Source organism: Anopheles funestus, chromosome 2RL, assembly GCF_943734845.2.
Source record: "Anopheles funestus chromosome 2RL, idAnoFuneDA-416_04, whole genome shotgun sequence".
NCBI lineage: Eukaryota > Metazoa > Arthropoda > Insecta > Diptera > Culicidae > Anopheles > Anopheles funestus.
In genome coordinates, this window is record NC_064598.1 from 39,950,397 (window position 1) to 39,965,521 (window position 15,125).

Sequence of the window (15,125 nt, forward strand, 5' to 3'; positions counted from 1 at the left end):
TACAATAATAATTGCAATAATTTTTTCTTTCACCGATACAATGGATCTTTTTGGGATCTTCCAGCCGTTTATAAGTGATATTCCCAAGCCAAAAATTTCAAGTGGCAAAAGCTATTTCAACCTGAGAATTGCTAAGCCTGTTGCCAATTCTCATGCGATCTGTATGGCGTAGAAATCAGTGTGCGTGAATCGATTCATCAGATTCGAACTGCATACTACAAGGGTTGTGGTAATTTTACACTTTTTTACCTGCACCTAATAAATACAACCAATACAACCAATAACCAATTTTTTATAGCAAATGTGGATATTAGTTCATAATACGTATGAACTGTTAATATTAAAAATCCACATTTATCTGGTACCGCGTTATGCAGGGAATTCACTGTAAACTTCAAAATGAAATCAAACAACGCATAAAATGATATATTTCATTGGCAATCTATTTTCGCAACATTTTTGTTTACATAACTTGAGTTCGTTTGCCTCTTCAAGAGACGGAGAAGTGATAAAAAGAACCCAGAAAAAAAGTTAAGAATATAATTCACTCTTCTTCGGAAGAATTTGTGTAAACGTTCATGCGACTTTCGCTCCAAACACACTGTCCGAGATTCTTTTCTAACTCATCGCGAAATTCGCACCCTTCGCACACATATGAGCTAAGCGGTTTGGTTTGAAAAGATCCACCCAAGATGGTATCAACGTCCAAAAAAAAACGACCTCAACTCGATTACCTCACCGGCCCCCGGGTCGGTGCTAATATCGGCGCCTTCTTGTGCGCACAGCACGAGATCACGAGATCACACACTACGCCATCATCGTCAGTGCGCACACAGCTAAGGATGCTCGAAGCGAATTCGGCTTCGTTGATGCTCCATTTTGTGGTTCGGCAAAAATTTGGGGCCCGTTTTGTCGATTAGCCAGAAAGCGGGGTTTCCACCGCTTCGTTTCACCGTTCTGGCAACGCAACTCTTTCCGTCCAGACATTTCTTCCAATTTTTCGCCAATTGGACTACGCACTTTTTGGCATGCGATTCGGCATCCATCGGCAAACTCGCCACAACATTCCACCCACCAAAAACTCACCACCGTTGTTCGCACCATGCAACCATGTTCTATCAGCAAAACGCAACGGAAGCGGTTTTCCTGTGTGTGGCAGCCCATCCTGCCACGCCTTTTGCGCGCAAAAACCCCCTCCTTCCGGCGATTTATCATCGGACTCCCGGGGGCATTTAAAATTTAAATGTACTCTCACACAAACTTCACGCACCACGCGTTTCCGAACGTGCATTGGTACACGCAGGCCAAATAGGAGGGATACGGCGATACCGCGACTTATCGGCGAGGCCACCGTGCCACGATTGTGTGTGTGTCGGTAAGAGATCGCCGCGGTACAGTTGTGGTTGGATGTGTACGGATGGGCATTTGCAAATGCCGATACTGTGCGGTGCCATTTGGACACAATCGAACACTTTGCGCTGGCGCCGTAAATTAACGATCGAGATCCCGCACTGATGACCTCCCCCAAACAGTCCCCTTTCTATCAACACCCGCTTTTGGCACTGACGTCATCGGGCAGTGAGGGTCGTATGGTTGTGCGCGATGCGTAGATGGAAATATCACAAACACTTTTGCATACTTATGTTCCTACGGTTCCCTCGTCAGCTGCTGCTGCTGCCGGCGTGGAAACATGTAAGCGAAACTTACTTTTATTAGCGACCATATGAAGCCAAATGTTTACCGTTATCGCTGTGATTGTGAACATTCGCGTATAGTTCATCTGTTATCATTGTTCACACGCATACGCGGGTAGAGATCACGCGCGGGCGCCCTTTTCTGTGGGTGTGTGTGAGAGGCTTGTTTTTTTTGGCACAATGTGTGAACCAGATGCACGAGATTGAAGAAATTCAACTCAAGGTTAAAGACGATTTAATAAAGTTTCAATGCGATTCCATTTGTACGTGCATTCCTTTATATAATGGTTGTTTTTTTTTTTACATACGCTTTTGTGGATGTTGGCCATTATCCTGATATGCAAAAAGTCGTCCTGTTGAGGATCCGGATAAAGGATAAATAAACTGAGAATTTAACTTCTTAGCTTTAAGCTGATCTTAAGAATTGTTTTGCGATTATGATATTTTGAAGAATAATACAAATTGTCGAAAAAATAAAGAAGATCGTTTGTGAAATTATCGTTACAAATTAACATTTGTTTCCTTTATGGTCGTTTATGGTTATGGTTTTGTTTCCTCATCTCCGATCGTCCGATCGTGCATCTCCAAGTGAAAAATCCTTTCTAACCGCTTCACGTCACCCACGGTGCGCCATTTCTGGTGAGCCTTTGATCGAAAATTTTGTCCCACCTCTGAACATCACTTAGTGGCAACCATTCTAATAGAACGTACGGAGATTTCACCCCCATTCCCCATTATCTCACCATTCGGCGACAGAGATTGGCACACACACACACAGTCCGCAGACAGTTCTCACTCTCTCTTTTGTAGCGGAATTGCCGAATTTCCTTGTCCCACCGAGAAACACGCAACGCGGTGCGCGAAAGTTGACTTTCGGTTGCACATGTTTATTTTTGAGACTCATGCGGGAGCAATAAACTCAGGGCGGGGATAAAGCAAGACGAAATGCGATGAAGTAATCAGCCGGATGTCTTCAAGTAGTTGGCCATAGCTCGGTAGCGAGAGAAAAGTCGTTTTGTTGGGGAAGGGGTGACACTCTGCGGTGTGTCTTGAGTTTTGCCTCAGGATTCCTACGGTTTACTAACCGATGGTCAAGAAGAGTAGTATTATGTACTAAAAAATCGTGCCGAAGATCTTGCGAATGAAGATGTCTTGTTTAAATCTTCTAGTGGATCAAAATTGTTTTTTTTTGCCCATCTTCTGTAATAGGAGGTAGAATTACCTGTTTCCTTCATTACCATTTCCTTCACGGCACTGCACCGATTGGCGATCTTGGCTGCAGAGAACGATCATATGCACTTCCGATCGCTACAAGTTGGACATTGGTACCACACGGGAGAAAAGTGCCGTAAGCTGACATGGATCGCGGTGGTCCATTCCCGTTGTAGCGTTATTTTTTTGTTGTTGTTGTTGCCCTTTTCTCTTATCTCCTGGCCTCATTGTCCACCCCGGCGGGAGTTAGTAACGGAAGCTCACATGTACCAACTTCCGGAATATGATCGCTCGCGGAGTGCGCAAATTCCCGTTCACCCCGCTAACTAACCAGTTCCCTAGACAAGGGTAAAAATCTAGGTTCTAATTACTGGCCCTTTTTTCCCCTGGTGGGACGACGACGCAATGCAAAGCGCTCATAGGCGCACATTGCGGGACAGTTGCGATTGGTATCAGGCCCACTTGAATGGGCTGTATTGCTGCGTTCTTCCGGGCTATGAAGCTTCCTGTCTGCGGGCAGTTCCGATTCTAATTTAACGTTTCGCGGGGGATCGTGTGGTGAATGATAATTTTAATTACTCACAATGGTAATGCCATTTCAGCAGCTGCTCTTATATAGCAAAGCCCGAACATCGAACGGGGAACGCACGGCACTGACGATAGTTGATCTTTGTGTTACTCACATACGGAACTGGTGCCAAATGGCACCTTTTTATGCGTTTTTTTTTTCCCATATCAAAATAATTACTTTTCGATCTTCGCGAATTTGCCATATTGTATCAAATTATAATCGAAAGTCATCGACCCCAATTCGATGGTTTTTCTTGAGAATAGCGAAAAATGAATAACCATTAGAATCAGGAAACCGGTCACAGAACCCAAAAGATCACCAATCGATCTCGATCACTGAGCTGCTCTAACAAAGCTATCGTTTATTTGACTTCGGGGTGGCCCAGTTTAGATTGTGGACGGTTTATTGCACAACTTGTTATGGGTTCTCTAGCTGTTGGCATTCATTAGCCAATAGAATGATTTTCTACAACATCAGCAAACAAAACAAAAGTGATATCTATACGGTCTCTGGGTTTTCCATAAGCTAAATTGACCGACATAAACTCAACCCCCATTTGTATCAACGCAGTTTTGATCTCCTAGCCACTGAATGGAAGAAACTAGAGAAAAGTTAAAATATAACTTAAAAAAATCCTATATACAAAGTGTGTGTTTGTACAAACCAGCAGATGATTTTTTTAAAGTTCTTTTTTCTTAAGTTTAGAGACGATTAATGTTTGTTCAACTTTCTCTCCTAAATGTGAAGTGGATCGTGGCCGATGACAACTTTCTATTAGTTTTTTTTTTCTTTTTTTCCCACTGAACTAAAGAGAAACAAATTGCAAACAATTAAGTTTTTGCAGCATTGTGTGTATAATGTTTTTTTTTATTACATTTACAATCCTGATTGGTGATCAGTGAATGATGTCATTCAAAATCTCAACCATGTTCTAACGGGCCAAGTGTTTGAAAGTTTGCTATTGATGCCTTGCGACTCATGGAAGCAATTTCTACCCTTCAAGAAAGGTTTTTTTTGCCAAATTTGCTCACGATAATTCGCTTGAATCTTGCGTAATATCGCATCATCAGCCGTCCGACGACTCGTAGTTGAAACATCGAATCCGAACAGAAAATCCGACACGTTTGAGATAACTGACGATAGGGGAAAATCAACGCAGCTCTACCCTCAAACAAGCCGATTGTGCTATTTTTAAACATTTTCAATTTCCCTATTATTTTGGCCACGGTGCTGCTACTGCTGTCTCGTTTTCGACCAAAGCCGGCACACCAATTTTGCTTTCCACCAAGGCCATCCTGGTGGAAAGATTTTGCAAATAAAATCTGGCCATGCTCCTAGTACGGAAAAAGCCACGACCGATAAAGTGCGAAAAGTGAAGGAAGGAAGCAGGAAGAAACATACTAATTGTACGCAAAATTTTGCGTTGGTGGATTATGATGAGTGATGGAATAAACGTGACTCATGCTGCTTGCACGTAGTACTGTAACTTGTGAAGCAAACTTATCTTCATTGTTTGCGCAATGTAATTTAAATGATTGTAAAATAGTATTTATTACACATAAACAGCTTTTAAGTATGTGGCGACCAATAGCCAATAGCCAGGACACAGAGAAGCGCCATCTAGGGTCAATAACGAGAACAAGCAAAATTGTCTAGTGGGTGCCATATGGTGCGAACAAGTAACAAAGGACTTAGGGGAACAAAAGAATATGCGAAAACAGACAGGATCAAACACGAAATCGTTCAAAAACACGGAAATAGGAAAGTTCGAGACATGGCCAGCACAATATAAAAGCGGCGGCATGTCCGAACTAGGTTAGTTATCGTTATACCGTCAACCGACAAGCATCTCGCTGCAGCCCCGAAGGAAGACCGAAGGACGACCAAAGAAGTGGCCAAGTACCAATCGACAAAGAAGGAAGGAAGAATAAATACAAGGGCTCCGAACTACGGAATAACCCCCCAAAAGTATAAAATTTGATCATCGCAATTTTAATTTTGTTTATGATTTGTATATCACATATATATATGTTCATGGGAACGCAAACGTGCATTCGCGAGAAACAACCATTTGAAAATGTTCGCGGATCGATTGCGCTCGTTCTATGTGCACCTTAACGACGCTTGACAGTTGTTGGTAGGGTTGTGAACGTTGTAAGGCTTCACTATTAAAAGTGTGTTTGACACGCCTGACGGAAAGGGCTGATGAAAGCAACAGGTATTTCAACATTTTGGTTTCACTTGCTGATGATTTTGTTATATTTTCTCCTTTCCCTTTATAAATTGGGAATTGTTAGTATATTCCCAACAATAAAATCTTCCCAGAAGTAACATTTTTGATAATCTGATAATCTGGAACTTTTCAACGGTCATTTAAAAAATGTGACGCTTTATTACAAAACATAGTACCTTCAACTATTATTCCTCATCTATCAGCCAATCTTTCGATACGGTTTCCGTTTCTTTAAACGGTTTGAGTGTTTTCGTTTGTTCGATTGAAGCCACTTTCGATGCTCCTTTCACAATTTGCTGATACCTATCCCGTATGTCGGATATCCATTCCGTATCATCCCAATGGTACCAGCTCAGGACGCAAACAATTAAAATGAAAAACAGATTGGAAGTTATGCCTGTAAGTACAAATAACAAAAAAGAAACGATAAAAAAAAAATGTTCACCGCTAGTATAATCTGCTCCGCAAAAGATACAAGGTATAAATGCGATGTTCTTACCAATTACGGCCGATAGCACAGGCCAGTTGAACATTAGGTAACGTAATCCGGTAAAGTTGGCTACCACCTGCAGCTGTGCTGAGTACAGTTGAATGTCCCGGCAATGTATCGTGATGTCAATGTTTGTTGCCGGATGGTTTGAATCATCAAGAAAGTTGGAAAATAATTCCACCGTAACTAGCTGCTTCTCCTCCCGATAACCGAATATTAACAGCGGTGCAAACACGAATGTAAGAATCGTTTTCAACAGGTTCGATTTGTAGTGTAGCATTGACATTCGGCAAGATGTCCCTATTTCCATATATCCATAATCCTTTACCGTGCCACAGACGGTAAACATTCCTGCTTATAAAAGAAAAAAATGTTACCCAACAAAACGTATTAGAAATTGTACGATAAGAAGATGGAATGAACTCCACACAATTACAGGAACATTACATCAAATCGAAAAAACTACGGGACAAACACTTGCTACAACGAATTACCTATTTTACCGTTTTGTTCAGATTCTGGCATTTCCAGGTTCAGAATAATCTTGTACGGCTGTCCAACCATTAGAAATCGATGATGATTCGTAAGGGCAACGTTCGCTGTCGGATAAGGTTTGCAGTCGATGGCATTATCTGGGCAGTCGCTATAAAAAGAAGAAACATTTAAAAATGGATAACACACATTGTACCGTTCTGATAAGTTGTATACTGTACCGTATGTTTAGATGTACATCCTTCACGTGTAAAACGGAGGGCATGTACGAATAGTAGAAATATAAGTACAGAAATATCGATGCCCACACGACAGAAAATCCAACCAAAACGACAACGAACAGTTTGAGAAACACATTTTTCGTTGTGTTTACACTTTTCTCTTTGCGCGCTTTGTATTCTTCCGCTGCCGCCAAACTGAATGTTGCGATTGGCTTAAAGATATAATTTCTTATAATTTTAAATGGGTCCAAAACCATCAACAGCAACGCTACGAGACCCATGTTACGTGTGTTCAATACAGGTTTCACCAGAAACCAGCGATTGGTATACAGTAAAGCAGATAAGAAATCCTTGATAATCAAACCGTAATGTTAACGATCTGCTGTGCCAGAGGGTAAGCTTCGCGAACACATATCACTACTTTCGATGCTGGAATTGTGTGTTCCGGTAGGAATGGAAAACAGATAGATTGTATAAGCTGCTTATTTACACAAAGTTGTACAATTATTTCACATTTTGCACTCGGCAGAAATACGTAGATTTGGCAAAAAGTTCACAATCGCATGATTGGAACAAAGTTCAGAGGGCATACCGAAGTTGGGTTTGACGTTTGTTTGTTTTGATCGGCTTTCACAATAGGATTGGATATTTTTTCTCCGAAAGTTTTAAATGACATTTTATGAAATGATTTTTCAAAAAAATTATCAAAAAAAGATTTAAATAATTTTTTTGTGTATTGTGATTGTGTAAGGTTTTATGGGAAGAAAGAGAATGTTTTAAAAATTATGCAGCAGTTTTGTAACAGCTGACAGCTGTGAATGCATTGCAGGGTTCTTCATCCATGTCTTTACTTCACTCTAGACTGTATAATTTGCATTATCCTGGTGCATTTTAAATAAAACTGATGTTTCGGTAAAATAAGACGTAATCTTGGAATGGGAATGTTAATGTTTGCCGTGATTATTTGGTAAGCGGAATTCTTATACTTATCCGTAAAACCAGCCTTGCCAAAGTTCTAGTGCCAAAACAGTAGAAGCACTACTGTTTATTTCTAGTGAATTAATTTTATTTAAGACAAATATTTTAGTTACACATTTATTTACGCTATGCAACAATCATAAAAGTAAAAAAACTGTTTTGAATCTCATTCAGTTCAACATGGAATCTTTAGCATATTGCACAGATATGAATATTACAGGTAGCAAATCAATAATTTCACTCCTTATGCATCGAACTATCCGATGAAGAACAGAAGAAGTATTGGATCAGCATTAATTAAATATCCTGCTTTTATAGACGGAAGTGCATCAACTTTCGCATCAATCCAGGCCCATTCCAGAGACCATTTAGCAACAAATGCCAGTAGAGCGGTGGCATGAAATCCTTCTTCATGAGGTACATCGAGAAACGCTCTTTACGCTGATCGAGCGGGAAAGTTTCCAATGGCGTTAAAGAGTAGTCAAACTCGGCTAGCATACACGTGTTGTATCCCGTGACCAATGGGCAGGATGCGTATCCATCAAACACATAATTAGGTGTTTTACCTTCCATCGTTGCCATCAGATTTTTGTACACAACTTGCGACTGAGCAGCTGAGGACAAAAAAAACAATGAATCAAACAATTGTTCAGTGCACAGGCAATGCAAATGTGATACCGGTGATTGCATTAGCATATTTGCAACGAGCTCGCGGTTTCTTTCTTACCCACAGAGGCTGCTGTTTTAGAATTCGGTGAAGATGAACAGTCGCCAATGGCAAAGACGTTGCTGAATTTCTGATGCTGAAGCGTATCCTTGCTCACGTCTACGAAGCCCACTTCATTGACAAGGCTTTTGCAAGCTTTCAATACATCTGGGGCACCCATCGGTGGTGTGACGTGCAGAAGCTCATACTGCAAATATACGTGAGCGAAGGTATAATGGATTGATGACATGTTACGTTTGGCCTACCGTTACTGTTGCTAGCGGTCACCTGACCTACTTACCTTAACGGTAAATTGTTCCTCCGGCTTGTCTAAGTTTTCGAACACGGCTTCATTGGTGGTTGGTTTGACTTCGACTAAATTCGTGCGCAGATTCACACTTATATCCCGTTTCTTTACTATTTCCCACAAAGCATCGGCGTAATGCTTCACACCGAACAACACCGGCAGGGCCGTGTTATACTGCATTTGAGCATTTTTGCGCTTGTTGCTCTACAAATATGGAAATGGCGTAAAGTTTTACATAAATGATCATAAAATACATGCAATTGATTATTTAAACAATCGCACCAAATTACCTTGCGTAAGTAATGCTCCGCGATGTAGAGTATCTTTTGTGGAGCACCTGGACACTTCACAGGGCTATTCGGGAAGGTGAACACTGCGTTGCCACTTTTGAAATTCTTTAAGGCTTGGAAAGTACGGTCGACGTATTTTGGGGAATAGTTGGAACATACTTTTCCGTTCGGAATCGAAAGAGCTTCCACAAGTCCAGGAATTTTGTCGTAGTTCAGCTGCAAACCAACGGCAACAAGTAGGTATTCGTATTCGATCTTGTCTCCGTTGGTTGTATGGACGGTGTTGTGTTCGGGTTCGAATTTTGCTGCCGAATCCTTAATCCAAGTGGCTAACGCAGGTAAAACGGTTTTCATGGGACGAAAGCTATCCTCGAGCTTTTTAATTCCTCCACCGATTAAAGTGAACATCGGTTGATAATAATGTTTCTGATAATGACGTAAAAGAGAACTAATATATTACTCATTTGCTTGCTTGGAACATTTTTATGACCGACCTGCTTGGTGCAGAATGGAAAAAAATGACAGAACTATAAAAGTAATAAAACTGAAGGGAAGAAAATGAAGGTAATAACACAAATTTCATGATGGGTTCTCTTGGTTTTTGAACATGAACACTCATCATAGTTTGTTTCGATAATTAGCATAAGTTATGCAACGATTACTCGTCAAAATTTGAAAATGGATTAGAGCCCCTTGACCCAAAATCAGCCGAAGCCCCGAAAGGTGCTGATTATGGTGAATTTGATTGTTGCTAAGCGAAATAAGTTTGCATTTAAAAGCCAGATGGTACTAAATGCATCCCAAGTAAAGCAGTATTGAGCTGCAGCACATCGTCGGCGAACTTTTTCCGGTGCAACCGCCCATGGAATGGCCCACGGCAACAGGATTGACGGACGAGGACACGGCACGGGATGCCGTTACCGAGGGTGAGCTGGTGAGCATTGCAAAATCGCTCAATCCCCAGCGTGCCCCAGGAGACGACAACATTCCGAACGTGGCCTTGATTGCGGCGATGACGGCGTTTCCACGCGTCTTCATGAGAACGTTCCAGCATTACATCGATTCCGGCCACTTCCCCGTCGAATGGAAGAGGCAACGGCTAGTGCTGTTCTCGAAGGCCGGGAAACCACCCGGAGAATCATCGTCGTACCGGCCAATCTGCCTGCTGAGTGTTCTGGGAAAAGTATTGGAGCGACTCATACAGCGCAGACTTACGGAGCATCTGGATGCTACGGGCGGTCTCGCTGATGCCCAATACGGATTCAGGAAAGGACGCTCAACCATGGATGCCATCAACAGGGTGATTGCCAACGGAAGGGTTGCGCTCGACAAAAAGCGCAGGGGCGATCGACTGTGTGCGATGGTGACAATCGACGTGAAGAACGCCTTCAACACGGCCAACTGGACAGCGATCGGAGCAGCTCTGCAGCGAAGGAACACGCCACCGTACCTCCAGGCGTTGCTGCGGAACTACTTCACGAATCGCACGCTCCACTACGAAACGGATGAAGGAATGGTCTCGTTACCAGTATCGGCAGGCGTCCCGCAGGGTTCGGTTCTAGGACCAACACTGTGGAATGTTATGTACGATGACCTTCTTCGTTTGGAGCTGTTCGGAAAGCGTGCGGACATTATAGGGTTTGCTGATGATGTGGCGTTCACCCTTATCGGGAGGGACCCGCAGGAAATCAGCAACCTTGCTACGAGGAACCTGGAGATGATCGAGCGTTGGATGGATGGAGTGGGATTGAAGCTGGCCCATCAAAAGACCGGCTACATGATCTTCTGCACTCATCACAACCCGCAGGTAGGTCAACTACGTGCGGGGGGACACACGATCGTATCCACGGAATCGCTCAAGTACCTGGGGGTCGAGCTCTGCCGCAAACAGCACCACGGTCGGCATTTGGAGAAGGTTTGCAGCAAGGCATCACGTATCACGAATGTCTTGACCGCTCTGATGCCGAATAAGTGTGGCCCAAAAAGCAGCAGAAGGAGACCCTTGGTTAACGTTGGGAATAGCATTGTCCGTTACGCGGCACCATCGTGGGGACGGACGCTTCTTCAGAAGGACGTTCACCGGACCACGGTTCAGAGGACGCACCGCACAGGAGTTCTTCGAGTGGCCAGTGCCTTCCAAACGGTCTCCTACGATGCCGCTTGCGTGGTCGCAAGCACTATCCCGTTAGTCCTTCTCCTAGAGGAGGACATCCGCTGCCACGACGAAAAGGTAGCGAGGGGAAGTCCAGGACCAGACATACGAAAGCGGCAAAGGGAAGAGACCATGGGACGCTGGCAACAACAATGGACAGCCGGAGCGGGGCAGCCGAGATCGCCGGGGATGAAGACGAGGAGAATTATCCCGGACATTATGTCCTGGGTAAATCGCAAGCACGGAGAAATTGATTTTTATCTCTCTCAACTCTTTACAGGGCATGGGTTTCTCCGGAGCTACTTCGTCGAAAAAGGCATCCTCGACGGCTCGCCAAACTGCCCGGTGTGTGAACACCAAGTGGAAGATGTCGACCACGTAATGTTCCACTGTCCACGGTTTGCTCGAACCCAACACGAGATGCAGCAGCAGAGCCACACCCGCTTGACGATAGAAAATCTTGCAGCGGAAATGTGTGCCAACAGCAACACATGGGAAGCAGTCCGGACCGCCGCAAGGACCATCTTCAGAAACCTCCAAGTGAGATGGAATGAGGAAAGTCCACCTACGGCCAGACGGAGACGACAACAACGACGGCGGAACACGGAACAAACGGGACCGCACCGAAGGATGACGACAACGGAAGCAGCAGCAGCAGCAACGAGTAACCAGAGCAGCAGCAGGAGCTAGACCCCACCGGAAGTAGCGGCTACGGACGGGCGGAATTAAGCAGCAGCAGCGGAAGGAAGGCACGAAGCAGCAGCAGCAGCAGAGACAACTAGGACGGATGACGCAGTAGCAGCATTGGAAAGCAGCAGCGCGTCAACAGGATGGGTGCATCGCACAAACGTTCCTGCATGGAGTACTACGCACATCAAGCGCATCGGCAGGGTTCGGATCAGGTCGAGGAGTGGTTTAGTTAGGGTCCCATCGGCTGCCGGGTCCGCTTCACGGGCCCAGCGTCACGATGAATCCCACATAACCCATCTCGGAGGGATTGGTTTGTAGCCGCAAGCCGCCCTTCGAGGTGGGTACCTTTTGAAGGTTCCCTCCCCGTTAACAAAAAAAAAAAAAAAAAAAAAAAAAAAAAAAAAAAAAAAAAGTAAAGCAGTATTGAACAGGATGATGATAAAGTTTTTTTCTTCGGATTGTTGAATCAACCAATTAACTTTCATTTGATACGATTACGGTCGCCTATGATGTTGTTCTCTATCGCGATTTCAGTGTTTAAGATAACATAACATTGCAATTTAGCTTTATATTAAACCCCTTGTAACTTACATCAGCCGGCTCCAAAACGATTACTTTTCCTTCTCCCAACTTGTTGGATGCTTTCGCCGCAACGGAACATCCTCCTGACCCACCACCGACCACTAACAACTTACACCTGTAGGAAATAGAAAAACAATTCAATATTTTTGATTTGAACATAATTGTTCATGGGACGGACGATGCTTGTTAATGCGTAGGGACTAATTAAACTACCTGTTGCATTGCTGGATTTTCATTCTACCAACTTACTTGTGATTTTCATGTAAGATGCTGCTTGTCGAGATACCTCGCATAGCAATAGGAAGGGATTTCGTTTTAGCCGAATAACACAATAGTTTTAACATCTTGAAACGATAAACAATCTTTTCCCGCTGCTACACTAATTTGAAACTGTGCTCAGAAACAAGGCACTGAATTTAAGGTCCGTATGATGTGATCTCGAAGGCACGTACGCTTGACTTGGACGGGGATTTTTTTCTTATTAAAAGTCGAGTGCGTACGTTCTATTGTTGACTATCTGCATTTGGTTCTCAAACACCGGCACAGTAAAAAGGAATTTGGGATGCTTATCACACGAGAAGTGGTATTTTTTAAGCTTTTTTGCCGCTACAACATAAACAACGATTTGACAGGTATGAATTGTGTTTATGGTATAAGCTTGTAAGGTTGTATTTTTCCACCAGATGTTACTGTTTAAATTGATCGTTAGTGAACGGCAATTTGATTATCATCTGATGGTTTTTGGTTGTATAGATCCGCTGTAATAAAGAATTGAATAAGATGGCTGATGAAGCGAATGGATATTTTTGGATGATAACGAAGGAAGGAAGGGGTGGATATGTCATTTTCATAATACTTTAAACCACTTATAGGAGGCATGACCTAATAGGTCCTTCAGCGAAGAAAGAAGTCCAGGCATTCTTATAACAATTATAATATCTAACTTAAATGTATTGTACATGTAATATCAAAATATTGGTATCGGTTGCAGTGTACTTTGCGTGCACTCAGATTTAAAAATTATATCTGCTATTTTAAATTCTATGAAACAAGGACAATTAGAACCAGTTATTTCTCGATAGGTTAAATACTGTAGTTGGTAATGTATAGGCTAACCGTAGGAAAAATCTGGAGAAAAAAAATCGTTCAAGAGCCTGAACATTTTTCTTGGACAAGTAAAGGAATTCGTGAGTATTTACTTATTAAGCACTTCTTGATCATATCATACTTGTGCAGGATACCTGAAATGTTCAATCGATCTTAGGGTAACGTGGCCATTAATTATAGCTCACTTTCAAGGCAATAAATGATAATGTTATCTAGACCATTGTCCCGTACGCAAAACTTACTATCCTACTATGGACAATTAAAGAAAAGCCAGTTATAATAGGCAAAGATCAAGAAAACCATCAACGTTTTAAGGTCTCCAGTAGCAGATCAAGACCACTTAGTGGTTGTACACATACATGGTACAAATATTTGATATGTTTTTTTCCTATTTTATAGATCTATCTATGGACTGTATCATTATTGATTAATGACAAAAAGTTCCATTAATCAGGAAAGAAATTTAAACATGAACAGTGAATGTATACTTTCCAGGGCTACTAACTTGAGATGTATCTTAAAGCAAAGGTTGGGATATTTTTCAAAAAAGGGGCAGATAGTAAAAAGAATTCCGCGCAGTTCATATTTTTAGACACAAGAATTAGAGATGTGCACACAGACTAAGAGTGAGTGAGTGAGTTTAATTAGTCTGAATTCTGGAATCCTTTTTGAACGATTTTGCTATGTTCGAAATCAATAATAGTAAATGCTCCCCTATAAAACAAAGAAACTAAATTTTGATGAGATTTTGGTGTTGAATTGTATCATGAAAAAAAATCCTAATTAAAAATATGTTCATCATCGCTTGCGTTCTGAACTTCGGGTAAGCTTGGACAATATTGGTAGGCTTTCAGACTCACCAAGAAATGATTCCCTTGGATGAAATGATTGATCGTTTTTCGTTCCATGCTAGGACTTCCATAATTTTCTTTTGGTCCTGAAAACATCAACTAGTAGGTGAAGTCCGAAAGGAGCAGAGCAATGTTATTTTATTTTAATTTATTTATAATTTGATTATTATGGCTTTTGCCCTATTGGCAACATCGCTTGAGGGCCATACTCGGTTGAAAGGAGTTATGAATTAATGCTAATAAAAAGTTCTTATCATAAAGCTATACCGAATGATTTGTTCATCGCATATTTCCTATTCTAAAAAAAAAGCAAAACAACAATAAATACACAAGCTTAGTGTAAAGATGAGAAAAATATTAAGAACAGACCACGTACATATTAAGATCACAGAAAGAAAGATAATGTTGATAAAACATACAAAAATTATAATTAGCCCCTAGTGTTGCGATGCTTAGCTATGTTTTTACCTCTTTTCCCATCGAATGGGCTTTGAATTCAAACACTCTGGCCCATTGTTTTGCATCTATTTACGCTAGTGGTTAATTACT

The 15,125-nt window shown here is 42.2% G+C and overlaps 2 protein-coding genes across 3 annotated transcripts; both read right to left on the reverse strand.

The window, feature by feature from the left end:
- Window positions 1–5,849: 5,849 nt before the first annotated feature.
- LOC125764807 (seipin) lies at window positions 5,850–7,620 on the reverse strand. 2 transcript variants are annotated; one of them, XM_049429396.1, is made up of 4 exons: window positions 6,914–7,620; window positions 6,695–6,843; window positions 6,210–6,551; window positions 5,850–6,107 (listed from the first exon to the last, which is right to left on the reverse strand). In XM_049429396.1, the coding sequence occupies exons 1-4, from the start codon at window positions 7,192–7,194 to the stop codon at window positions 5,896–5,898; spliced, it is 984 nt and encodes a 327-aa protein (XP_049285353.1). In that variant the 5' UTR covers window positions 7,195–7,620; the 3' UTR covers window positions 5,850–5,895. The 2 variants fall into 2 exon arrangements, with proteins under 2 accessions (XP_049285353.1, XP_049285354.1); XM_049429397.1 differs by having other exon boundaries at window positions 6,704–6,843; window positions 6,914–7,618.
- Window positions 7,621–7,876: 256 nt separating this feature from the next.
- Window positions 7,877–13,305, reverse strand: LOC125764806 (sulfide:quinone oxidoreductase, mitochondrial). Its single transcript, XM_049429394.1, has 6 exons — window positions 12,868–13,305; window positions 12,628–12,733; window positions 9,195–9,620; window positions 8,899–9,108; window positions 8,619–8,805; window positions 7,877–8,505 (listed from the first exon to the last, which is right to left on the reverse strand). Exons 1-6 carry the CDS (start codon window positions 12,960–12,962, stop codon window positions 8,204–8,206), a joined length of 1,326 nt encoding a protein of 441 aa, XP_049285351.1. The 5' UTR covers window positions 12,963–13,305; the 3' UTR covers window positions 7,877–8,203.
- Window positions 13,306–15,125: the final 1,820 nt, after the last annotated feature.